Raw genomic sequence first — 24,053 nt, 5'->3', positions numbered from 1 at the left:
CGCGCCCAGGAGCTGACCGGCCCTGTGGCTGGTGTCAGCTCCTCCTGGCCCGTTTCCGCCCGCCTCAGCTCTAGCCCTGGCTCTACCCTTGGGAAAGGAGCCTCCCACGTCACCCGGCCCGAGCTCCAGCCTCTCGGGTGAACCTATGACCCGGGCAGCAGTCCGTGTCTGGGCAGCAGTTCCAACCTGCCCAGCATGCAGGCTTGGGGAGGCGTTTCACGGGGCCCGTCAGGGGGAGGCCTGGCACAGGGTGACGTCCCAAGGTGGACATGTGGTGGGCTGTGGTGGGCGCCCTCATGGGAAGTGGGCAGGTGACCTGTGGCCTGCAGGTGGTGTGGCTCCCCATGACCCTGCCGTCTGCTGCCGTCCGCCTCTGTCTGAGGGGACACGTTTGAGAACGGGAAAGGGAACAGGCCTGGGGGGCCAGGGTCACATGCGGGCCCCCCACACACAGACCCACCCGGTGGGCAGTGGGTGGAGTGGGGGCCCACACCCAGGGAGGAGTCCCCCCAGCCTCGGGCAGTGGGGCGCCCAGGCACCCTGACGGGTGCACACCACGCCACGGCTCACGCTGGGACGCGGCGGGCGCCCTGCACCGGGCCTGCTCCTGGTTCTGTGCAGCAGCCCCCCTGCAGGACTCGGGCAGGGCAGGCACTTGGGGGCGTGTGCAGGACGAGGGAGAGGCAAGGGGATGGGCACAGCCCTCCGACAGCAGGTAAGGCTGGGGAGCCCCTGGCTCTGCAGAGACACCACATTTAATGATTTCCGTGGCCTGCCGGCCGTCACACAAAGTAGGCAGCCAGGGCTGACATCTTGTCCTTGGGCCGCCGGGGGCCCGGCTTCCCCGCCGGCCTCCGGCCCCGGCCCCGGCCCCGGCCTTGCCTCCGCCCGGGCCCGCGGTGCATGGGGTGGCAGGAAGCTGCGTGCTTCAGCTCCACCAGCTCCTGGAAGACTGGGTCGCAGAAGACGCAGCCCGTATGCTGCGTGCCGTCGCCCGGCAGCGGGGACTTGGCTTTGTTGAAGTCCACGTCCAGCAGGGCGGCCTCGCAGGAGGCACACGTCTCGGCGGACACGCGCACGCGGTGGGCGTTCTCAAAGCAGTGGGCCACCACGTTGCACCTGTTGCAGGCCACGCGCCACTTGGGGCCAGAGGTGGGGTCGAGCACCAGCACGCCGCTCTCGCACTCCACGCACTGGCCGATGCCCAGCATGCTGAGCGAGTGCTGGCAGCTGGGGTGCGTGCACTCGTTGCAGCCCGTGCCTGTGGGGAGGGCCGCATGAGGCGCACGCACCCACCCCCACCCCGGGGGCCCCTCCTCTCGCCCACCCACGCTCACCCTGGGCTCTGTTTCTTCAGGGCTTCCTGACTCTCACGGCCCCCCCCCCACCCCAATGCTGAGGTTTCCGGAAGGGCATCTGGGCGGCCTCCAGTCAGGTCCACCCCCTTGGGCCCAGGTGGGACCACTGGCTGCCCTGGAAGCTGCGGGAGGTAGGGACGGGTCTCCCTGAGAAGGGTGGGGACTGGGGACTCCCCCTGCCCGCAGGGGCCCCCCAGCACCCTGCCCGCGTGCCCCCAGCCTGGAGCCCAGGGTGGCGCGGGCGGGCGGGGCTCACCCTTCTTCATGTCCCGGAAGGGCGGGTGGTTGGAGCAGTAGGGGCACAGCGGGTAGCTCTTGCCCCTCGAGCCGGACGACCACAGGACCAGCTCGAAGTCGTCCAGCGGGCACCGCAGCTCCTTGTAGAGCTTGATGGTGCCGTTCTGGGGCAGCGTGTGGGTCTCGTCGCAGTGTGAGCAGTGCAGGCGGCTCGGCTTGGCCTGGGCAGGGTCGGGGGGCAGGGGTCACCGGGCTGCCGGGGCCTCCTGGCCCACCCGCCCACGCTCAGCCTCCCCGGGACACAGCACGGCGCACGACGCAGAACACACGCAGGGCGGGCAGTGTGGTGTCGCCAGGACCGCTCGGGTCAGGGGCTCTGGTCACCGAGTCTCAGGGTGCTCACTGATCCACACGCGCACAAAGGCGCTGCCAAAACCCCACGTGTGTGTCAGCTTCCGTGACAGTGAAGAATGCGGGGTTAGGAGCGCGTGGACGGCCCACGGGTCAGGGTCCCACGGGTCACGCGCAGCTGGGTCTGAGGGCAGCACTGGGCATCTGCTGACGAAGCTGCCCAGGCCTCGCGGTCACTCCACGTGGAGGCCACCGGAGCGAGGCCGCGGGGAGACGAGACTGTGTCTCGTGCACACATGCCCTCCTACCTGGATGTACTTCATGAAGCGGTGGCACTTCCCACAGCGGGAGAGGGGCTTGCCCGTGGCCGCCAGGGGCGAGAAGGACACCTCCATCAGCTCATCCATGCCTGCAAGCCAGCAGGACCGGAGTCACAGCCCAGCCCCAGCCACTGCCTCCCCACGGCTGGCGTACTGGGCCAGCTTCAGGGACCACCACATGTGGCCAAGGGCGCCCCTGATGGTGGGTGAGGGCAGCCCCCTGGAGCCAGGGCCTGGGAGCGGGTCTCCTGGAGGGGGATCATGGCCCTAAGCTGGGTTCCCCCGCCAAGGGGCAGGGAAGGGGCACACTCACCCGCGATGGAGTCCACGAAATAGTGGAACTTCCTCTTGAAGACGTCCAGGGTGTGACCCAGGACCTGGCGGAAGTCGGCTCTGCCCTGGGCGATCAGGTTCAGCTGCTTCTCCACGGCGCTGCGGATGGTGGGCAGCACCAGCTCGGCGTCTGTGGGCGGGCGGCGGCGCTGTGAGCCCTTGTGCCACGCAGGGGTAGGGCTCCCACCTGTGATCTCCCAGGAGCCCTACGCTGGGGACCAGGGCACCCTGTCACAGGACGGTGTCACCGAACGGGCTGCCCGGCTGAGGTCTGTGCCGTCTCCCACGGCCCCTGGGGGACCCCTCAGGGCAGATACACGGCCCAGCACCAAGGACTCCAGGGCCAGCCAGGAGCCAGTCTGCAGGAATCCAGGTCCCTGCTCTCAGACCCAACACTTCCAGGAGGCCATCAGGCCGCCGGTGTGGGCCCTGTGGTGGAGGCGTGGCCGGGGCGGGCCCGGCGGCGGAGGGCGGGGCCGGGGCTCACCGATCTTGTAGTAGCCGTGCACCAGGACGATGCCGAGATTGGTGGGCTTGAGCCGGCGCCCGCTCTCCACGACCACGTAGTTGCGCTGGCAGATGTTGTTGATGTGGACAGGGATGCTGGCGTCCGTCCCTGGGCACAGCACGGACTTGGCTCTCCCTCCGCCCGCCCTGCGAAGCCGGCTTCTCAGCTCCGCCCCCGCCCCCCACGCCACTCGCAGGCCCGCCCCGGACTGGACTGTCCCCCGACGTGGAGGCTCCTGGTGGCTCAGAGGCGAAGGAGCTCGGCCGCCCGCCCCTCGCGTCTGCTGAATGTGAGCTCCAGCCTCTCCCCGCCTCGCCCCACGGCACACGCTCGTTCCAGTACCAGGGCGCAGACCCACGCGCAGAGCGCCGCGGCAAAGTGGTTCCCCAGCAGCTGGCAGACCAGCCGGCGGCCTGGCCTCGGGGTCCCTCCAGCTGCGGAGCCGTCCAGAGCCTGTCAGCCTCTAGGGGCCTGGTCCACCAGAGCCAAGCCCAGGGAAAGGCAGGGCCCCTCGTGGGGCACGGGGCTGGCTCCAGGGGTGGGAGAACTCGGGTCACAGCCTTGGGCCTGGGGTCTGGGCAAGGCCCCTCACCCGCGCAGCAGCGGCCACAGAAGCTCCTGAGGACACCGCCCCATGTGGCGCTTCCGGCCAGAGGGAACAGGGCTGTGGGGCCTTGGCCTTCCTGCTGTCCGCGGACTCGATCTGTGCCCTCCCTGCAGGTGAATCAGGGGCCCCCTCGGCCAACGCTCAGCCCCGGAGATGAGCTAGTGCCAAGGACGCATCTCTAGGCTCAAGGCCAGGTCCGGGGGTGGAGGCCGCAGCCAGGGCCCCGGCTGCCCTGCCCCGCTCGGCGGGCCCCGGCGGGACACACCGATGCCGTGCTTCTCCATGAGGGTGATAAGCTCGGCCTCCGTCAGGTAGTCCGGCGGGCTGGTCTGCTTCTCCAGCAGCTTGACCTCGGCCACAGCCAGGGTGTCGCCCTTCTGGCAGGTGGGCAGGCTCTCCTCCAGGGGCACGCTCTGCCAGGGCATGATCTCTGTGAAGCCTGCAGAGACACCGGCCCTCAGGACACGCGCCGCGTGTCCGCGGACGGGGGAGCGCCCGCCTGCCGCCCCTACCTGGGGAGATGACGGTCTTGCCCGTGCAGGTGAAGCGCTCGGGCCCAATCCGGAAGGAGACGCTGCTCTGCAGGTACCTGCAGTCGTGGCTGACGGTGGCGATGAAGTGCCTGGTGATGTACTCATAGAGGCGCCAGGCCTCACCCCCTGCCACGGGCGTGGACGCTCAGTGCCAGGCTCCGGCTCCAGGCAGCCCCGTGTTCCTGCTGCGGCACCGGGGCCCCTGCTCCCAGCCCGCGGGGATGGGGGACTTCAGGCCCCTCATGGTTGAGCCTGTCACACTGCCCCGCCTGGCCTTCTGCCCCAGGGCCTCCCGAGGCAGCGCCTGCCCCCATGTCACTCCTGTCCCGGCCCAGCGATGGAGCACAGCTTTCAGATGCCCCACACTGCCACGGACCCTGAACCCCTCCAGAGATCGGGTCACCAGCGTGCCTCACCCTGCCCTCCTGTGAAGCTCAATGCATGCGTGCGTGCATGTGTGCCAGAGAGCGTGACGTCTGGGGAGCCCCATACCTAACTCGGCCTCCGTGGCAGCCTTCATGGGGGTGATGGGGGGATGGTCACCAGCGTCGTGGCCTTTCCGTGGGCGGTTGATGCCTGCTGCTAAGAGCCGCTTCACCTGCGGGGAGCCGGGGCGGAGCGAGCGTGAGCCAGGCACGGTCCCCGGCCCTTGCAGGGAGCGCCGCCGCCACCCTGGCTCAGCACTCGGGCCCAGCTCACCGTGTCAGCCCAGTAGGGGTGGTTGGCCTGCTGCCGCAGAGGCCCCTTCAGGTCGAAGCTCTCGGGGTAGTGGGTGGTCTCGGTGCGCGGGTAGCTGATGTAGCCCTGCGTGTAGAGCCGCTCGGCGGTCTGCATGGCGTGCTGTGGGCCCATTCCTGCCAGAGACACAGGCTCAGTGCTGAGACGCCGGGTGCCCCAGGCTGGGCGCTCAGGCTCTTGGGAGGCCAGTGCCCTTGGCCGCAGGCCCAGCCCAAGGCTGAGCTCCCCCAGCGGGGCAGGCGCGGGTGACCGGCGCGGCCCTCGAGACACAGCCGGCCCCTTGCCTGGCGGCAGCCACCCCTTCCTGTCAGCCAGGTAGCCTGTGCTTCCAGCTCACGAGGCCCTGGGAGAGGAAGAGCGCCCACGCTTACCCAGGGCAGAGCTGGCCACACGCAGCATCTCCACGGTGTTCAGGGCGAGTGGCCGCTGCTTGGCCTTCTCCTTCCTGCTCGTGGCCTCCACCTGGGGACGGGCCGGGGTCAGGGCGGGTGGGCAGGTGCTTGGGCGGGCGCGCGAGGAGCCGCCGAGGGTCTGACTCTCGTCTGCCCTCTGGGCTTCTTTAGCGCCCTTTACAGCGGCCCCACGACTCGAATGAACGTTTGTTCAGGCCCAAAAAAGGAAAATCAGAGAGAATTCTAGAGACGTTTTTTCAGGAGAGAAGCTCTGGAGGAGAGGAGTCAGGAACAGGGGCTGCACGTGGGGGCCCAACGGGAGCCAGCACCCCTGCCCGCAGGGAAGGCGGGGGTCCTGGGGTGCGGGCCCCTTATGGTGCCCCCAAGCATTGCTACACCTCCTGATTTGTCAGGAAAAGCGGGAAGTCCGAACTTTTTCTGTGAAATCTCCTAACTCATAACTGTGGGTCACCGTGAGGAACTTCAGTGAACAGCTCCCACTCGCAGAAAAGCAGGGTGAGCAACCATCTCAGCCTCTGGGCTAAACGGCTGTTGGAGAGGTGACCATCCTGTCTACAGCAGAAGCAATCCAGGCTTCTCAACCGCCACACTCCCCACTGCCAACCCCATGGGAACCCAGCCAGGGCCACACCCCGAGCTCTGGACAGACAGACACAGCAGTGGAGGCTGGGGTCACGGCGGGGAAGCCTGGCCGTGGTGGCCGTCACGGGCAGAAGTGGGGGGGGAGCTTCAGAAATAGCTCTGGTGCCTGAATCGACTGCACGGGGCGAGAGGGACCCAAGGAGGCATGACTGCAAGGCGCAGCCGCCACGGCCGTAGACCCGCCTGTCAGTCCCTCAGGCCCAGCCCCCTGCCCCATGGCATCAACCTCTTCCTACCAGCCACGTGCCATGCTTCCAACTCCTGAGACCCTGAGTGAGACACGTGGCCGGTGAGGCCAGGAGAGGGGACGGCCCGGAGCGGCCATGCTGTGGGCCCTGGGTGGGCTCTCGACGGGCACAGGGGCCTCTGGCTGGATGTGCCGAGGACAGACACCGAGCAAGGGGACACCCACAGAGCACATGCTCTGTGCACAGTCAGAGCGGGCAGCGGTGTGGCGGCCACGGCCTGGGGGGGGGGCGGGGCAGGATCGCGGTGGGGGCGTGTGTGGAAGTAACTACCCCTCTCTCTAAAAGGTGTCTGTTTTCCAGAAAGACAGAGGGCCTCCGAGGCCCCACAGCAGCCCACCTGGGCCTCCTTCTCGAGCTTGGTCATGTTCAGGAACATCTGTGCGATCTCCCGGTCGAACACGCGCACCCGGTCCCAGTCCAGGAGGAGGGGGCGGTCCTCATCGACGTCCACCTGCAGGAGGGGGGACAGGAGAGTCAGCGCCCAGGTGAGCCACCGCCCGCGGGGAGTCCAGGCAGGCGGAGCTGGTCCTTGCCAGGGCCTGGCTGGAAGGATCCTGGCCGGACCTGTTCAGGGCCACAGCCCAGCGTGTGGGTGGAGGCCCAGCCGCTCCCGGAGCACAGGCTGCTCTGACAGAGGCCTCGCTGAGGTGAGGGAGACAGTCCCAGGACGGGAGCCCAGCGCCGAGGCTGAGCTGTCCTCAGGGACGTTGCAGCCAGCCCCACAGGCCCTGCGGGCCCTCGGCCCGGCCCCGCTGGGGACCCCAGCCCCGTGTTATACTCGAGTCTTAGGATAACCTTCCATCTTTCTTACTTGGAAAACGTGTTCTAAGGCTTTTTAGAAGCTGGAAGGCCAGTGGCTCATGGCCCTCAATCCAGTCCTTGGACCTGACCAGCCTGGCCGCGGACCTGACCCTGTGCTGGACGGCCCTCTCATGTGCCCACGGTGGGGCAGCGGTCCACGTCCCTGCCCTGGGCCTGGGGACCACGATGACGGTGGAGGCACTCAGCCGCCACACCCAAGCCCAGCAAGTCCCGGTGTGAACGGGAAAAGGTGGCAGACCTTGGCCTGCAGCACCCAGTAGGTCTCCGGTTTAAAGGATTGGATCTTGTCATGCCGCTCCACACAGAACCCCAGCGTGGGGGTCTGGCACGGCCCGAAGGAGATGAGCGAGCTGTCCAGGTTGCCGTATTTCCCCTGGAAGTACTTAGTCTGGAACCTGTGAAGGGGGTCGGAGAGATAAGGACACACCTATCAGGCGCGCACTTGGTCGGGGGCAGGTGGGCGGGGCGGGAGGAAGGTGGGCGGGGCAGGTGGGCGTGGCGGGAGGAAGCCCTGCGCCCTGCTCCGAAAAGCAGGCGGAGGGCAGTGGCTTTGAGCTCCTCGCAAGTCCCACGCCCATTCTCACTGCGGCGGGGGCCCCGTGGTTGCTGTCTCAGGGACCGAGAAGGCGGCCAGTCTCCTGTCTCTGGTCGGGCCTGGGGGGACGGTGGGGGGGGCACCTCGTGAAGGCGCAGCCGATGCGGAGGTCCAGCTCCTGCCGCGCGTCCACCGAGAGCGCCTCGTTGTGGTCGGGCTCGCCCAGGCGGGCCATGGCAGCGCAGATGTCCGTGTCCGTGATGGAGCTGAAGCGGGCCCGGAACACCGTCTGCTCACCGCCGCGGGCCTGGTTCATGACGGGCAGCACCGCGTCCAGCACCTGGGGGGCCCGGTGGTGACGCCCACAGCTGGCCCAGGCGCCCGCCCCTCCCGCTCCCGCCGGCCGGCCACCGCCCTCCCCTCCGCAGCCTTGGTCTCCGCGGGCCTCGGCCACCGCACTCCCTTCCCTTCCGTGCTCACACCCTTCTCTCCCTACGGTGGTTTCCACCCTCAATCAGGAGGCGCTACCGCCAGGGACGCGAGAGATCCCGGCCACCGTCTGCCTTCTTGAGGAGAGTATGGGGAGGGGGGCGCCATCTGGGAGACCCTCCAGCAATGGGAGGAAAGACAGCGACGGGAAAAGAAGGCAGGGCAACAGACAGGTAGGAGCATGGGCTCTGGACAACAGCCCTGCGGGCTTGGGGCTCCCGGAGCCCAGAGTCACTTAAGAGTCACGGAGGCAGCGCCCCGGCAGTGGGTGGGCGGGCGGGGCCGGGAGAGGGCCCCGGGCGACAGCGGGGTGTCACAGCCCTGGGAGCCGCAGAGGCGGGGCGGGTACCATGATGGAGCAGAGCTGGCAGGGGTGAGATGGGTCGACAGGACGCCCGGCTACAGGGCTGAGGTCCCAGCGTGGGGCCGGGAGGGCCCAACACTCAGAAGCCACGCTCTCCTCCCGGCAGCCCTGTGCCGGAGAAATCCTGCCCCAGCACTTCCTCACAAGCTTCCCACCAGACGATGGGACGCTCCCGGCCTGGGCAGAGCCGGCGGCCGCATGGACCTCCACCCCTTGGGGCCCTGGCCCCCAGTGTGGCGGCCCGCGGACCCCCAGCCCTCACCTCGAAGCAGATATTCTCGCCCTCCTTGTCGCAGTCCAGCCACAGCACGATGCAGTCACAGCCCCTGCCCTCCACCTGCGCACAGATACGCGTGTGCACTGCCTGGCAGCCCCACCACCACCCACGCAGAGCGTGCGCCCCGAGTCCCCCCAGGCCCCCCTCAGGAGCCCTGGAGCTAGGGCAGGAGTCACCGGCGGCTCAGCCTCTCAGCAAAGAATATAGTTCAGAACTGCTAGTTTTTAGACCAAGAAACATAATAAATGCATGAGATCTTAATCCCCAAAACTGCATCAAAAAAGAGACTGAACTGAAATGACTAGACGTTAAGGGCAGTTGTCTTAGATACTGAGATTACAGATAAATTTTTTCTTCCTCCTTATTTGTATTTTCTAACTTTTACCATGGGTTTGCATTATTTTTACTGTTCTTTATTTCTTAAAGTTTATGTTTTTACTTTTACTCCTGGGTGCACCGGGACCTCGCTGCTGTGCGTGGCTTTCTCGCTGCAGTGAGGGGGCTACTCTCCCGTCACAGTGCAGCAGGAAGCCCTGGCTCTGGGGCACTGGCTCAGCACTCGGGGCACACAGGCTTAGTTATATCGCAGCATGTGGGATCTCCCTGGACCAGGGACTGAACCCGCGTGCCCTGCACCAGCAGGCAGATTCTTAACCACCGGACTCCCAGGGAAGTCCATGTGTTTACATTTGTTTTAGAACCCACCACCACCAAACCATTTTAAAGCAGGAGGCTGGTCTGGGGGCTGAGTGACCGGGGCGCCCAGGCAGGCCGTGAAGGGGAAGCGTGGGCCCCAGGGAGCCCGGGACGCACCTGCAGGAACTTCACCATGTTCAGCTTGGGGTTGGCCTCCTTCTTCTCTGTTGGGGCCTGGCTGAACAGCTCAGCGGGGTCCACCTTGTCCCACTTGTTGTACTTTCCTGTGACACACGCCAGGACGTCAGGACCACACGTCACAGCTATGGGGCCCGGGACCCCGGACGGGGAGGCTCAGGGCAGGGCCTCCTTCGCTTAGGAGCTAGCCAGCTCTGGGCGGGCCTGTGGCAGGGGCACCGCTCCTGGAGGGCTGACTGCCCAGGCAAAAGGCATGCCGCTCACCCCGTGTCCTCCTCGGCCAGCGCCTGCACCCTCTCCCTGCTCAGCGCTTGGCTGGCCCTGACAAGCGCTCAGCAGATCCCAGGGGACCTTGGTATCCTCAGGCCCCTTGTCCCGTGCATTGCCCCCCACTTCTCTACTTGAGGCTCGGGGTGCAGGGGGCATGGACGATCCTGGGAGGCGACGGCTCTGTCCTCAGACCTTTCACACGAAAGGAGCAGAGAAGCAGCTAGGCCCAGAGTTCCGGTCGGACCCACAGCAACTGCGGCCCTGGAGCCAACCCATGGGGTCACTGGCGCTGGCCTTTCGTTGCCATCCGCCGAGTGACTGCACACAACGGGTACGCTCGGCAGGCAGCGGCCCACTCCAGAACACCGCACGGGCCAGGCTCCCACTCAGGTGCGCGCTACCGCCTCCACGCTGCCCAGGAAGGTGACCGAGGGCCACTGCTGGGGCGAGGACTGCAGGGCAGCCCCACAGCCTGCTGGCCTCGGACTCACCGGTTCTGGACAAACCTCTCTGCCCCGAGCCCGCCCCGGGCTCCCTCTGGGCCGTGGGCAGCACGGGGCAGGGTTCCTCGGTGGAAAGGGGGTGGGCCTCACCCAGGAAGTCCAGGGTCATCACGTGGCCGCAGACGGACGTCATCTTGAAGCGGACGGGCTGGCCAGCGAAGGTCCCGGGGTACTCGTACACCGAGCAGGTCCCGTTCAGCCCTTTGCGCGAGGACATGCTGCCTGCGGGGAGGCGGGCGGCCCTGACGAGCTTCCCCGAGGCTGGGCCCCCCACAGTGCTCAGAGACCGCCCGAGGGCTGCTCCAATTTCCGTGCTCACTCCTGAATTTGATTCCTGCCTCTCTCAGACCCTCCTCAGAAATGCCCCCGAGACGCCCTCACTGTCGACCCCAGGGTGACATCCTGACGACCCACGGAGGGCCCCTCTGCCGGTCTCTCTCAGCCTCGGGACCAGGCACGTCTGAGTCTCCCCTCCCTTCCAGACCACAACTTCTCAGCCTGCAGCTCCAGGGTCTCCTCTTCCTTCAGCCGCTAGGCCAAGGGGAGGTCAAGGCAGACGCCTGCCATCTCTGAGTCCCCAGCACCCAAGGACCCGGGCCAGGGTGGGCAAGGGCACTGTTATTGCTCTGTTATCGCCGCGGCTCAGCCTCGTGGCGCTCCAGAGTGGCATGAGGGGCGTGCGTGTAGCTGGGCATCCACTGGTGCAGATGCCCGGGCATGGCCTTGGCACACAGGCTGGGGCAGGGGGCCTTCCGGCAGACTTCCTGCCCAGGTTAGCAGGGCTGGCTTCTGCTGTTCAAGAGCAGCCACCTGCCTGCCGCACGCTCCCAGGCGTGCCTGGGGGAGACCCGGCTCACGCCGAGTGAGGAGGTAATCGCACCCATGGGGACCAAGTGACTCGGGGGCCGAGGGCTGCGTCCACGCCCACCGTCCCCAAACACTCGACTCCAGGGCCTGGGGCTGCTTCGGAAGAAGGCAGGCCTGACTGGCGGGGCAGGAAGGCCCACGCTCCCACACCACAGCCGCCGGATGCCGGAGCTGCCCTCCTACCTCGAGAGAGGATCCTGGCGATGGACTGGGCCAAGGACGGCTTCTCAGCCACCATGAGCACGGTCTTCATCGTGCCTTGGGCCGCCAGCACCCCACCTCACTCCGCTCTCAGGAAAGGGCTCAGACACCGCACTGAGGCAGCGTCACGCTGCTGCCACGCCGCCAACTGCTGAGACGAAAGACACGCAAAGAACAGCGAGGCTTCTGGCACAACCTGTCACTCTGAACGATCAAACACACCCGAGGCAGAAACAGAAACTCGGGGAGACCTGAAGGCCTCTCACAGACAACGGCCCAGAGCGGTTGAACCAGCTCCAGATGAGGGTCTCCTGTGAGAGAAGCTGAGGTGGCCCCACGACCCTAGGTGGATTTTGGCCCCAAATCTGCACTAGGAAGCTTGGGCGGGGGAGCCTTTGAGCCTGGCCCCCTCCAGTGGAGTGGTCTTTTACCCCCGGGGCCAAGAGCGGCCTCTCCACCGTGGCTGAGCTTCAGGGTGCCCTGCGCACCTTACCCAGGGCACATGCCCAGGCCAGGCGCCACGTCCTCCGGACACCAGACCAGCCAGGGGATCTGGCCTCCAGCAGAGCTCGCTTGGCCCTTCCCAACAGGCTCCGACCGAACCCCCTCCTGCCCCGCCCCGCCTCTGCAGGCCAGGCTCGAGCCAGTTAAGTAGAACACCGTGGTCTAAAGCAGGAATTACACAGCCCTGAGGATTTCCCACCTTGGTGACTGAATCAAACATCCAGGCAGTCAGGGAAAGGAGCCTTTCTGAGCTCCTCCTTTGCAGGCAGTGCTACGGCTGTAAACACCACCTCGTTGACTCTTTAATGAGCAATTCTACAAGGCCTGCTTCCCCGGTGGCTCACCTGGTAAAGAATCTGCCCGCAATGCGGGAGACCTGGGTTCGATCCCTGGGTTGGGAAGATCCCCTTGAGAAGGAAAAGGCTACCCACTTCAGTATTCTGGCCTGGAGAATTCTATAGACTGTCTAGTCCACGGGGTCTCAAAGAGTCGGACACGACAGAGCGACTTTCACTTTTCACTTTCACTACAAGACCTTCATTGGAACTCTTTAAACTACGGGTAGACTGAGGTTGCACTCATCTCACACGCTAGGAAAGTAATGCTCAAAATTCTCCAAGCCAAGCTTCAGCAATATGTGAACCGTGAACTTCCATATGTTCAAGCTGGATTTAGAAAAGGCAGAGGAACCAGAGATCAAATTGCCAACACCCACTGGATCGTTGAAAAAGCAAGCGAGTTCTAGAAAAACATCTACTTCTGCTTTATTGACTATGCCAAAGCCTTTGACTGTGTGGATCACAATAAACTGTGGAAAATTCTGAAAGAGATGGGAATACCAGACCATCTGACCTGCCTCTTGAGAAACCTGTATGCAGGTCAGGAAGCAACAGTTAGAACTGGACATGGAACAACAGACTGGTTCCAAATAGGAAAAGGAGTACGTCAAGACTGTATATTGTCACCCTGCTTATTTAACTTATATGCAGAGTACATCATGAGAAACGCTGGGCTGGAAGAAGCACAAGCTGGAATCAAGATTGCTGGGAGAAATATCAATAACCTCAGATATGCAGATGACACCACCCTATGGCAGAAAGTGAAGAACTAAAGAGCATCTTGATGAAAGTGAAAGAGGAGAGTGAAAAAGTTGGCTTAAAGCTCAACATTCAGAAAACTAAGATCATGGCATCTGGTCCCATCACTCCATGGGAAACAGATGGGGAAACAGTGGAAACACTGGCTGACTTTATTTTTCAAAACCAAAATCACTGCAGATGGTGACTGCAGCCCTGAAATTAAAAGATGCTTACTCCTTGGAAGGGAAGTTATGACTAAACTAGACAGCATATTAAAAAGCAGAGATGTTACTTTGTCAACAGAGGTCCGTCTAGTCAAGGTTATGGTTTTTCCAGTGGTCATGAATGGATGTGAGAGTTGGACTATAAGGAAAGCTGAAGAATTGATGCTTTTGAACTGTGGTGTTGGAGAAGACTCTTGAGAGTAACTTGGACTGCAAGGAGATCCAACCACTCCATCCTAAAGGGGATCAGTCCTGAGTGTTCATTGGAAGGACCGATGTTGAAGCTGAAACTCCAATACTTTGGCCACCTGATGCAAAGAGCTGACTCATTTGAAAAGACTCTGATGCTGAGAAACATTGAGGGAAGGAGGAGAAGGGGACGACAGAGGAGATGGTTGGATAGCATCGTCGACTCAATGGAGATGAGTTTGAGTAAACTTCGGGAGTTGGCGATGGACAGGGAGGCCTGGCGTGCGGCAGTCCATGGGGTCGCGAAGAGTCAGACACGACTGAGCAACTGATCTGAACTGATCTGAACTGAGACTGAGGTTCAGAACATCTGAGGCTTGTGTCAGACCTTTGCCAAGGCTATCGGGACCCCCGGCTCGCTGACCACCAAGCCCGCGCTGGGCTGACTCCTCACGTTCCCTTCTCGAGCGACAGCGAAGCCAGACGAGGCCGCCGGGAGAAAGCAGCGCTCAGGATTCCAGCGAATCTGCTCAGACCGCGCCCCCGCCCTCCTGTACACCCCGGGCGCCCTCCGGACTGGAACAGGCCTGGCCGGGCCAGGGGCGGAGCCTGGACCCCAACCCCGCCCGACGCCGGCTCAGTCCCCACCCGCGACGCAGACCCAGCTCGGTGCAGAGGGGCTCCGGCCCCAGCGCCCGCTCCTTCTGGACGCTCCCCGAACCCGCCCGCCCGGGAGGAGGAGCCGAGACTGTTGAGCCGGCCCGGCACCGGCGCCCAGCCACGGGGCTGGACCCGCGCCCCAAATCGCAGAGCGCCCTGCCACTCACCTGCGTCCAGCCTCCCGCTCCTGGAGGCCCACCGCCATCTGCTTCCGGGTCAGTCTCCATCTGCTTCCGGATCTGTCGATATCTGCTTCCGGGTCCGTGCCCGGACAGCGTTCCCCTGTCCCATCCCCCTCCCCCGCCCTCCGGCGCCGCACGCTGGCACATGTGGGTTCTGAAGCTCCGGAGTTCCGGGGCGGATCCTCCAGTCGGCCCTAGCACGCGGAGTCACAGGGGTTCCCCTCCAAAACCTTCCATCTCATTCTTCCCCCGCCGCGGGGAGGCAATAATGACAATTACCTACAAGGAGGAAAACTGGATGATAAGCATGAAGACGTATCTACTACTAATAAACTAAAAACTACCGATGCGTGTATAGCAGGCTTCTTTGAATGCTGTAAACATTGTGGAATGCGTGGGTGAGCTAATGTAAAACCTATCTGGAAAATAAAAACAACCTTTTGTGTTAGAGTAATGGGTTTATGGGAGATTTAAAAGAATTTTCGTGGCTTTATTTTAACACCTTTCTTTAAGGAGAATGTGTACAGTTTGTTTATTTTTGGTTGTGCTCTCTTGGCGGTGCAGGGCCTCTCTAGTTGCGGGGGTGGAGGGTGCCCCTTGGCTGCCTTGCCCAGGCTTCTTGCAGTGGCCTCCGCCTTCAGTGGTTGCGGCGCAGTAGCTGTGGCGCTGTGGCTTTAGTTGCCCTGAAGGAGGAAACAGAACAGGCTCCATCTTGAAAGCAGGACTCATCTTGGGCCGGACTGTGGACTTGGAGCTATATGCCCAGTATCTATGGAAACGACACACCAACGGAAAAACCAGGCCCCCGGAAGGAGGAGCCCCAGGGCTCTCCATGCCTAAAAGAGTACCCTAATTATCTGTGTAACCGAATAGAATCATACATGCTGTTATGCTTATTGGGGTATGACCACAGGCCTATTGATAATTGTCCACTGTTAACTACCTAGGCTTAAGGCATATGATCACGGGTTAACTTTGATTGTGTCTTTCTTTTTCCTTTATTCAGACTAGTTTCAGGAAACCTTATACACTCAGGGTATACAAGGTTTTCACAAACACTGATCGGGGTCCTTGGCTAAGAGGAGACTCTGCCTTGGGCCCGCCGGTGTAATAAACTGCACTCCACTATCTGCGTTGTCCTTCTGAGTGAGTTTGTTTCCCAGAACAACGCGTGGCTACAACAGCCCCAGGGCGTGTGGAACCTTCACACACCAGGGACCAAGCCCTTGTCCTCTGTACTGGCAGGTGAGTTCCTAACCACTGGACCATCAAGGAAATCCTACCATCTGATTCTGACCCTGGCTACGTGGAGTTTAGGGCAACTTGCACAAATTAAGGACGCGACCCCCCCCCAAAAAAAAAACCCATCCCTCATTTCAGACACCAGCTACAAACTCAGCTATCCCCAGTCCACCTATATTTCTGACCAAATGGCCTGGGAGGCTCACCTGAATCTCGGTGGCCACTGGGATTACATTCCTCAGGACAGTTGCGGGGACCACTGGCTCTCTGATGGACTGGGTCTCCAGACCCCTCCCCGTCCTGGGAGCTCAGCTCAAAGCTCGCATCGTCCCATCGCTGGGTGGGGCTTTCCTCATGGCCAGCATCCTTCACGAATCACCCATTAGTATAAACTCAGGGGCCCCCCTGAATAACAAGCGCTGGATTTAGAGGCTGCCTCCCAGGAACCAGGGACAAGGAGTAGCCGTTTCTCTACTATACACACCGTGGTCCACGCACAGCATCTCATTTATGGACCCAAGGACCCACAGGCAGGAGTGGACCCCCAGGGCCACCAAGCTCACAGACGCCTCCTCCCCCACTCCCTGGGGAGACCCCCATGAGGACAAGGGGCAGAGGCCTGGGACAGAGCTGGAGTGGCTGAGGCTACCTCTGCCCCCTCCTGAAAGCCCGTCCAGATGCTTCCTTTTCAGGAGCTGCTAGTCACTCCGGGTTCACTCCAGGGGGACAGCGGCTGGGTCTGGAGGCGGCGGGGCATGCTAGGGGCATGGGAGGGGACGGAGCGGACCCTCACCCAGGGCCCCTACACCTTCTGCAGCCCCCAGCAGGGGTTGCCCACCATGAGGACCTGTCCCCTCTTCCCGGCTCCCCCCACACACAAGTGTGCACCAGAAGCTTACTCCGAGGTGCTCAGCTCCCTTTGGGGGATGCGGAGTCGTTCCCTCAGGGCCTCCTGGCCTCCTGGGCACTGGTCTGTGAGCCCCATGCAGGTGCTTCCTCCATCAACGCTTCCCCTGGGTTAAGGCAGGAGCCACAAGGGCCAGCACATGGCCGCTCCCCTCGACCGGCATCACAAACCCAGGGAAGTTTGGGATGGCCACTGGGAGGGAGCCAGGCGTGCCAAGGCCCCACCTCTGGGAGGTGGGGAGGAGGGCGGAAGGGGGGGGGCTGGCCCTGCCCCGCGAGGACCCGGGGGCTCTGCGCACACTGGGGGCAGACCTCTGCTCCGCCGCACGATGTCCTGGGTCCTCGTCCTCCTGGGGCTCCTGGTCCACTGCACAGGTGAGAAGCCCCAGAGCTCGCGGCTCCCGGCCCCTTCCCACGCCCTGCTCTGCCCCGGTGCCCACCCACCTCTGTGTCCCCAGGAGGCAGCCCTCAGCCTGTGCTGAGTCAGCCACCTTCCATGGCCTCGTTCCTGGGAGACACCGTCCGCCTGGCCTGCACTGTGCGCGGCGACCATGACATCGGCCTCCACAGCATCTACTGGTACCAGCAGAAGCCTGGCCACCCCCCGAGATTCCTGCTGAGATATTTCTCCCACTCGGACAAGAGGCAGGGCCCCAACGTCCCCCCTCGCTTCTCCGGCTCCAAAGACCTGGCCAAGAACACGGGGTATTTGAGCATCGCTGGGCTGCAGGCCGAGGACGAGGCTGTCTATATCTGTGCTGTGGGGGCCCTGGGCATAGGGCGGAGGCGGGAGATGCAGAGAGAGGAGAGGGAAGAACGGGAGCTAGCCACTCCGGGCTCCCAGGGCCCCGGGGCCCCCCGGGACACGCTCCCCTTGCACTAAAGGCCGAAGGGCTGCATCCCCACGGGTTGGGGGTGTGGGCAAGGAGGCTGGGGTGGTGGGCTGCCCAGGGCCAGAAGACGCTCCTGTGAACCCCCTTGGAGGGTGGATTTGGGGATTAAAGGTGCTTGCGTCTTGGGAGGTTGTTCCGCCGAGTGGTCTGAATTGGTTCGGAGGAGGCCCGGGATGCTTTGTGAGCCATCAGAATGAGTGGAATGCACCTGAGAACCAGCTGGGGTGAAGGTCCCAGGAGACTGGCTCGCCATGGTCTGCTTGGCCAGAGCCCCTGGGCTTGTGGGTCTTCCGGGGCAGGTGTCTGACATGGCCCCTTGGGGGTGCACCTGCCAAGGACAGGACACGCTGTGGTCACCTGATTGTGCACAGGGTAAGCAGCTTATAAAACACATTTGCTGGCCCTCCGGGGAGGAGAGTAGTGCCCAGGGATGTGTGTGGACGCGGTCCCGTGCTGGGCCAGATATTTCTGTGCCATGGGGAGCTGGCCTGTGCCCTCTAGGGGGTCCAGCAGCATCCCTGGCCTCCACCACCCAAACAGCCTCCCGTCTGTAGTTATGACAACCACAGACGTCCCCAGGCATCGCCGAAGGTCCCCAAGGAGGCAAAATCGCCCCAACCGAGATACCCTGGGCCAGGTGAGAGGAAGTGTTCTCTGTAAATGGCACAGATGGGAACTAGTTTTGGTTTTCTAGGCCATATAATCTTTGTGGCAACTACTTAATTCTGTCCTGAGAGCTCAGAAGTAGCCACAGACCCTCTGTGAACGCACGGGCATGACTGCTTCCTGTTAAACTTGGTTTACAGAAGCAAGACGGGGCCGGGCTGGTTGTGGCGCTTGGGCCGTGCTCTGCTGACCCTGCTCTGGAGAAACACTCGTTCCCGCCTCCAGGTTCCAGCCAGACCACACTTGGTGGGGTGAGCAAGGCAGCCTGAGGCCACTTGTGCCTGTGGACTCCAGGGTACCAGCCCCTCAGGACCCCAGAAACCCCGTGGGCAAGGGTACGTCCTCGCCAATGGGCTTGTTGGGTGAAGAGGAAACAGTGGGTTCCTGCTACTCTGGCCCACGTCTGCACCCCGAGCCCCGAGGAGCGGGGTCCACGTGTGCCCTGCAGAGAGGCACCCTGTACACCCATGTCCACACAGGTGGACACGTCTGCCATCCCGAGAGGTGCCAGGTGAACCGTCTCCCCTGACTCCAAACTGGGCTGAGAACGTCCATTGCTCAAGACTGAAAAGACCCTCCGGGGCAGCCCCTCCGTGTGTGTGTGTGTGTGTGTGTGTGTGTGTGTGTGTGTGTGTGTATGTGTATGTGTGTGTATATGTGTGTGTATCTCTGTGTGTATCTGTGTGTGTATGTGTGTGTCTGTGTCTGTGTATCTGTGTGTGTATGTGTGTCTGTGTGTGTGTAGGTGTGTATGTGTCTGTGTGTGTGTGTCCTGAGTCTCCTGTACAACCATTTATCTCAGCTCAGGCCGGTTCCCAGCCCCCTCTGGGCTTCTACTGTCTGAAATGCACTGAGTTCTTCCCGCATCAGACCTTTGCCCCTGGGTGCTTTGCTTCCTGCATCAGACCTTTGAACTGTGGAGTTGGAGAAGACTCTTGAGAGTCCCTTGGACTACAAGAGATCCAACCAGTCCATCCTAGTGGAAATCAGCCCTGAATATTCATTGGAAGGACTGATGCTGAAGCTGAAGCTCCAATACTTTGGCCACCTCATGCGAAGACTCAACTCATTTGAAAAGACCTTGATGCTGGGAAAGATTGAAGGTGGGAGGAGAAGGGGACAGCAGAGGATGAGGTGGCTGGATGGCATCACTGACTGGATGGACATGAGTTTGAACAAGCTTCAGGAGATGGTGAAGGACAGGGAAGCCTGGCGTGCTGCAGTCCATGGGGTCGCAAAGAGTCAGACACGACCGAGCGACTCAACTGACTGGGCTTCCGCTCTCTGAAATGCACTGAGTTCTTCCTGCATCAGAACTTTGCCTCTGGTCATGGACCACCAGGCCCTGGTTTCTAGAGGCCAGCTAGGTGGTCCCCAAAGAGCTCTGTCTCTTGCTTGTAACCAGCCCTTCTCTCGCTTCCGTCCTCTGTGATTCCGGGATTCAGAGTCACAGCAAGAAACCCAGAGAGCAGAGGTTCCTGTTGGTTCCTCCATCATCCCGCTCCCAAGTCTGACCCAGAAATGCAGAATCCAGCCGGCTGGGACACGTCAGCAGTGGTACTGAAAGCCAGGGCCCAGGCATTCTGACCCGAGTTAGACGTTGAGGCCTGGGGAGGGGATCTGAGGAGGACCCAGGGGTCTGGCGGGAAGGAGCCTACCTATCAGACGTGGTGAAGCGCAAGGGCTCTGCACGCACACCGAGGTCTGTGTGGCTGTGACGGGGGCTGGCAAGTCGAGCTGGGGCGGGTGACCTCGCTCAAAGAGGCCGGGTGGGATTAACATTCAGAGGCCCTTGAGCGCAGAGTCTCATCCGACACTGCCTTTTTGTGATGTGCACACCGTTCACGACAGGATGTGAAATGAAGATACTTTCACTGCAGCAGGACTGGGAGGGACATGTCCCCTCATCAATGATTGAGGCGCCCCAGGGCTTTCCTATAGTAAAACCAGGATAAATGTCTGATCTTTCCCCCCTTTATTTACCAGTCGTTGAAAATCACAAGTCAGTGTGCTAGCATCCTCCAACTGTGAGCACCATCATTGTTCACAGAGATAAGACACTGAGGTGTTTAAATCCACCACGACCGTGGTAAGTTTTTCTGTCTTCGGGCAGTGCAAGGCCTTTCAAGTCAGGGCCTAAGCACAAACGACGGTGCGTCCTAAACAGCTCATTCAGTTTTGCCTTTAAAACATTTGGGCCAAGTCACCTTCACTTCAGCTGGTTCTCTGAAAGATGATGATTTTATAAAAAAATTGTTGGTGTATGGATCTTTATTGTTGTTGTTTTTCCTTTATTTTTAGTTTTGCCATTCATCTTTTTTATTATTGATTTAATTTTTATTTTATTTTGGAGTGTCATTGATTTAGTGTTGGGTCAGCTTCAGGTGTAGAGCCAAATGGTTCAGTTACACACATATCCGTTCTTCTTCAAGTTCTTTTCCCAGTTAGGTTCTTACAGAATATTGAGCAGAGTTCTCTGTGCTACATTTACAGTGAGTGAAGTCGTTCAGTCGTGTCCGACCCTTTGCGACCCCATGTAGCCTACCAGGCTCCTCCGTCCATGGGATTCTCCAGGCAAGAATACTGGAGTGGGTTGCCATTTCCTTCTCCAGGGGATCTTCCTGACCCAGGGATTGAACCCAGGTCTCCCGCATTGCAGGCAGACACTTAAACCTCTGAGTCACCAGGGTCCCCATTAATCATCTGTATCCAACAGTGTGCATATGTCAATACCAAACTCTAACTTCGCCCTCCATCACATTTCCCCTTTGATAGCCATAAGGCTGCTCTCGTGTCTGCGAGTCTGTTTTTGTTATGTATACAAACCATCTGTATACTTTTTTTCGATTCCACATAGAAGTGATAAAGTATGATATTTGTCTCTGTCTGAGTTACCTCAGTATGATGGTCCATCCATGTTGCTGAAAATGGCATTAGTTTATTCTTTTTTTACAGCTAAGTAACATCCCAGTGTGTGTGTGTGTGTGTGTGTGTGTGTAGCTCAGCTGGTAAAGAATCTGCCTACAATGCAAGAGACCTGGGTTCACTCCCTAGATTGATAAGATCCCCTGGAGAAGGAAATGGCAGCCCGCTCCAGCATTTGTGCCTGGAGAATCCCACGGACAGAGGAGCCTGTCAGGCCACAGTCCCTGGGGTTGCAGAGTCGGACACGACTGAGCGACTAGCACAACACGTATGAGTGTCTTCTTTAAAAGATTAATGATTTAAAACACCCTGGATGGAAAAAGAGGACAAGAATGAGAAGCATTTGAAACCATCCATGTGACCAGAGCCCCTAACACTTCACTGTCCCAAGAGAAGAAACATTCAGGAGAAATTCAGGAAAACACAACCCACCTTATACCACTCACTCAAAATTAAAATAGAAAGAAAGCCGTTAAAAGGCAACGTGAAAGCTGTTTCCCTCCCTCAAGGCACGGTGGCGCCCGGGCCGGAAGTCGCGACAGGTTCTAGTCCACCAGACTCTGCATGGACCACGGAGACGGAAGTGGGGCTGGGAGGGTGGTGGTCCTCACAGGCTGACCTTGACCCCTCCACTCCCAGTGGCTGCCGTCCAACTGGGGGCGGTCTGGAAAAGTCCCTCAAATCAGACACCTCCTGTCCTTCCCGGCATCTCATTAGCACGTCCTCGACCCAGAGGCCCAGAGACGCAGCAGCTTCGAGCTCGGCGTCAGCTCTGCGGACCTCAGAGCTGTCCCGGGGGACCACCACCAGGGTGCAGTGCCTGGCACCCCTGGGCTGGCAGCGCCCAGCATCACCTGGGAGCTTTGAAAAGTGCCACATGTCCGCTGTAGACCTGCTGAGTCTGACCCGCATCTTCACAGGTTCCCTGGCGCCCCCAGCACGAGGAAGAGCACTTCCGCGCCCGTGTCCTCTGCTTAGGCCTCCCTTGTTAGGACACTTACACTTAAGCTGCGTGTGTGGTCCAGCAGCTGATGCTCTGAAGATGCTTCTCAGCCACTCACCCCCCAGGGTCCCCGGGGTCCAGCCAGATGCGCACTTCCGGCCATGGCCACCAGGGGATACGTGGTCTGCAGCAGCGGCCAGGCAGAGGGCACAGGGCGGGTGGGGTGTAGCTGGGGGTCCCTGAATGGAGGGATAGCCCCTTCTTGTCCCCAAGACCTAGGGCTGTCCTGGGGGAACCACCACTTCCCTGGGCAGCGGGGGAGTGTCACACCCACCCAGGGGGCTGGGAGGGACCAGCTTCCGCCTGGGACCCCGGGGAATACCCAGCCCCCAAGTGCGAGGAGCTTAGGTCCCAGGCTGGAGTGAGCCAGGCACCACAGTGGGGAGAAGCTGGACTGGGTCGGGGACCCCAGGGGCTCCCCCATACCCTGCATGGTGGCTGTTAGGGTGACCACACCCCATTACTATTCAGAGCCTAGCCCATATCCTCAAGAACTGTGAGGTCTCATAATTCAGTATCAGGCCCTTGCAGACTCCTGGTCAGTGCATGTGGAACACAGGGATCCAAGCAAAGTCCCGTGGTCTGTGGAGCCTGACCTCACCTTCATGAACTCCCGGTCACATGGGGGAAGTCAGCGTACCTGTCACAGCATCCCGTCACTGCACTAGGCAGGTGCCGACAGGGCGTCTGGGGCGGCCTGACCACGAGGGCACGTGGCCTTCATGAAGTTCACTCTGGGGGCCCCTGGGGAGAGTGTCACGATGATGGAGAAACCATCGGGACCTGAAGCACGGAGTGGTTTCAACACGAGCTTGAAGTGCGAGTGTGAACAATGAGTTTCGTTTCCTACAAACACTGGATTAGAACCACGTTCTCCAAAGGTCCTCCATTTCCCGCCACTATCCAGAGCATACTGATGTATTAGGGTGACTGAGGCAGGACCCCACAAACCCGCCGCCCTCCCCGAGCACGGACGCTCTCTGGTCTCCGTCTGTCCTGCACGACTTCGCTGTTGCAGGGTGCCGGCTGCTTCCGACTGCATTGGTTCTACAACCTCTATGAGTTGCAACACAAACATTGAAAAATGGCAGTTGATGGCATCAGGGATTCATTCATTTCTTCGTGGTTGATGGTTTCCCCCGAGGCACACCCGATGGGCCAGCTGCAGTAGTGATAATAATACATGTAATAACAGCAGTCATCTCTTATACATGTTGTGGGTGGAGCACTTTTCAGTTTACAAAGTGCTTTGAAAAGGATGGATTCCATCTGATTCCACTTATACAAGGTCCATGTATGTATGCGCACGTGTGCACACCCAGTCGTGTCCAACTCTTTGGGACCCCCTGGACTCTAGCCCACCAGGCTCCTCTGTCCATGGAATTCCCAGGCAGGAATACACGGTCCCTAGAGAAATCAAAATCGTAGACCCTGAAAGCACAAGAAGGGTGGTTCCCAGAGCCTGGGGAGGGGACAGGGAGCTTGTGTTTAAGGGAGACAGAGCATCAGTGTGGGAAGATGAGGACGTTCTGGAGGAGGGTGGAGGTGGCGGCTGCTCTTACTATGTTTATTATGAGGGTGTGTGTGTGAGAGAGAGACCCTTGGATGTGTGTGTGTGTGTGAGACCCATGTATATGTGTGTGTATGTGTGATTGTGTGTTTCTGTGTGTATGTGTGTGTGAGACCCATGTGTGTATGTGTGTGTGCGTGAGACCCATGTGTGTATGTGTGTGTGTGTGCGTGAGACCCATGTGTGTGTGTGTGTGTGCGTGAGACCCATGTGTGTATATGTGTGTGTGTGCGAGACCCAAGTGTGTATGTGTGGGTGTGTGCGTGAGACCCATGTGTGTATGTGTGTGTGTGTGAGACCCATGTGTGTATGTGTGTGTGTGTGCGTGAGACCCATGTGTGTGTGTGTGTGTGTGTGTGTGCGTGAGACCCATGTGTGTATGTGTGTGTGTGTGAGACCCATGTGTGTATGTGTGTGTGTGTGCGTGAGACCCGTGTGTGTGTGTGTGTGTGCGTGAGACCCGTGTGTGTGTGTGTGTGTGTGTATGTGTGGGAGACCCGTGTGTGTGTGTGAGACCCATGTGTGTATATGTGTGTGTGTGCGAGACCCATGTGTGTATG

At 60.8% G+C, this 24,053-nt stretch overlaps 2 protein-coding genes and 1 long non-coding RNA gene across 5 annotated transcripts; 1 reads left to right on the top strand and 2 right to left on the bottom strand.

The window, feature by feature from the left end:
- Positions 1–711: 711 nt before the first annotated feature.
- On the bottom strand, positions 712–14,356 carry TOP3B (DNA topoisomerase III beta). Of its 2 annotated transcripts, none has more exons than XM_070475703.1 (18): positions 14,274–14,356; positions 11,433–11,598; positions 10,473–10,604; positions 9,589–9,695; positions 8,761–8,835; positions 7,789–7,985; positions 7,349–7,505; positions 6,626–6,739; positions 5,357–5,447; positions 4,947–5,101; positions 4,740–4,845; positions 4,227–4,373; positions 3,980–4,153; positions 3,087–3,215; positions 2,580–2,729; positions 2,255–2,355; positions 1,615–1,816; positions 712–1,261 (listed from the first exon to the last, which is right to left on the bottom strand). In XM_070475703.1, exons 2-18 carry the CDS (start codon positions 11,500–11,502, stop codon positions 783–785), a joined length of 2,586 nt encoding a protein of 861 aa, XP_070331804.1. In that variant the 5' UTR covers positions 11,503–11,598; positions 14,274–14,356; the 3' UTR covers positions 712–782. The 2 variants fall into 2 exon arrangements, with proteins under 2 accessions (XP_070331804.1, XP_070331805.1); XM_070475704.1 differs by having other exon boundaries at positions 11,433–11,601; positions 14,274–14,343.
- Positions 14,357–14,382: 26 nt separating this feature from the next.
- VPREB1 (V-set pre-B cell surrogate light chain 1) lies at positions 14,383–17,457 on the top strand. Of its 2 annotated transcripts, XM_070475706.1 has the most exons (3): positions 14,383–14,686; positions 15,295–15,533; positions 16,895–17,457. In XM_070475706.1, the coding sequence occupies exon 3, from the start codon at positions 16,933–16,935 to the stop codon at positions 17,317–17,319; it is 387 nt and encodes a 128-aa protein (XP_070331807.1). In that variant the 5' UTR covers positions 14,383–14,686; positions 15,295–15,533; positions 16,895–16,932; the 3' UTR covers positions 17,320–17,457. The 2 variants fall into 2 exon arrangements, with proteins under 2 accessions (XP_070331807.1, XP_070331806.1); XM_070475705.1 differs by lacking the exons at positions 14,383–14,686; positions 15,295–15,533 and adding an exon at positions 16,712–16,811.
- Positions 14,758–16,798, bottom strand: LOC139037857 (uncharacterized). Its single transcript, XR_011490811.1, has 2 exons — positions 15,737–16,798; positions 14,758–14,971 (listed from the first exon to the last, which is right to left on the bottom strand). It is a non-coding gene; the product is annotated as an uncharacterized lncRNA (long non-coding RNA).
- Positions 17,458–24,053: the final 6,596 nt, after the last annotated feature.

This window comes from Odocoileus virginianus, chromosome 12 (assembly GCF_023699985.2).
Source record: "Odocoileus virginianus isolate 20LAN1187 ecotype Illinois chromosome 12, Ovbor_1.2, whole genome shotgun sequence".
NCBI lineage: Eukaryota > Metazoa > Chordata > Mammalia > Artiodactyla > Cervidae > Odocoileus > Odocoileus virginianus.
Note: the sequence above shows the minus strand (reverse complement) of the source record. Positions and strands in the feature narration are given on the sequence as shown.

What these genes read in the sequence shown, in the direction of transcription:
- TOP3B (XM_070475703.1), bottom strand. Translation starts at nt 11,502, where the DNA reads ATGAAGACCGTGCTCATGGTGGCTGAGAAGCCGTCCTTGGCCCAGTCC. An exon ending in CGCCAGGATCCTCTCTCGAG is followed by an intron (nt 10,605 to 11,432) that starts GTAGGAGGGCAG and finishes GCCTCCCCGCAG; the next exon opens with GCAGCATGTCCTCGCGCAAA. An exon ending in ACATGGTGAAGTTCCTGCAG is followed by an intron (nt 8,836 to 9,588) that starts GTGCGTCCCGGG and finishes ATCTGTGCGCAG; the next exon opens with GTGGAGGGCAGGGGCTGTGA.
- VPREB1 (XM_070475705.1), top strand. Translation starts at nt 16,766, where the DNA reads ATGTCCTGGGTCCTCGTCCTCCTGGGGCTCCTGGTCCACTGCACAG. An exon ending in GCTCCTGGTCCACTGCACAG is followed by an intron (nt 16,812 to 16,894) that starts GTGAGAAGCCCC and finishes CTGTGTCCCCAG; the next exon opens with GAGGCAGCCCTCAGCCTGTG.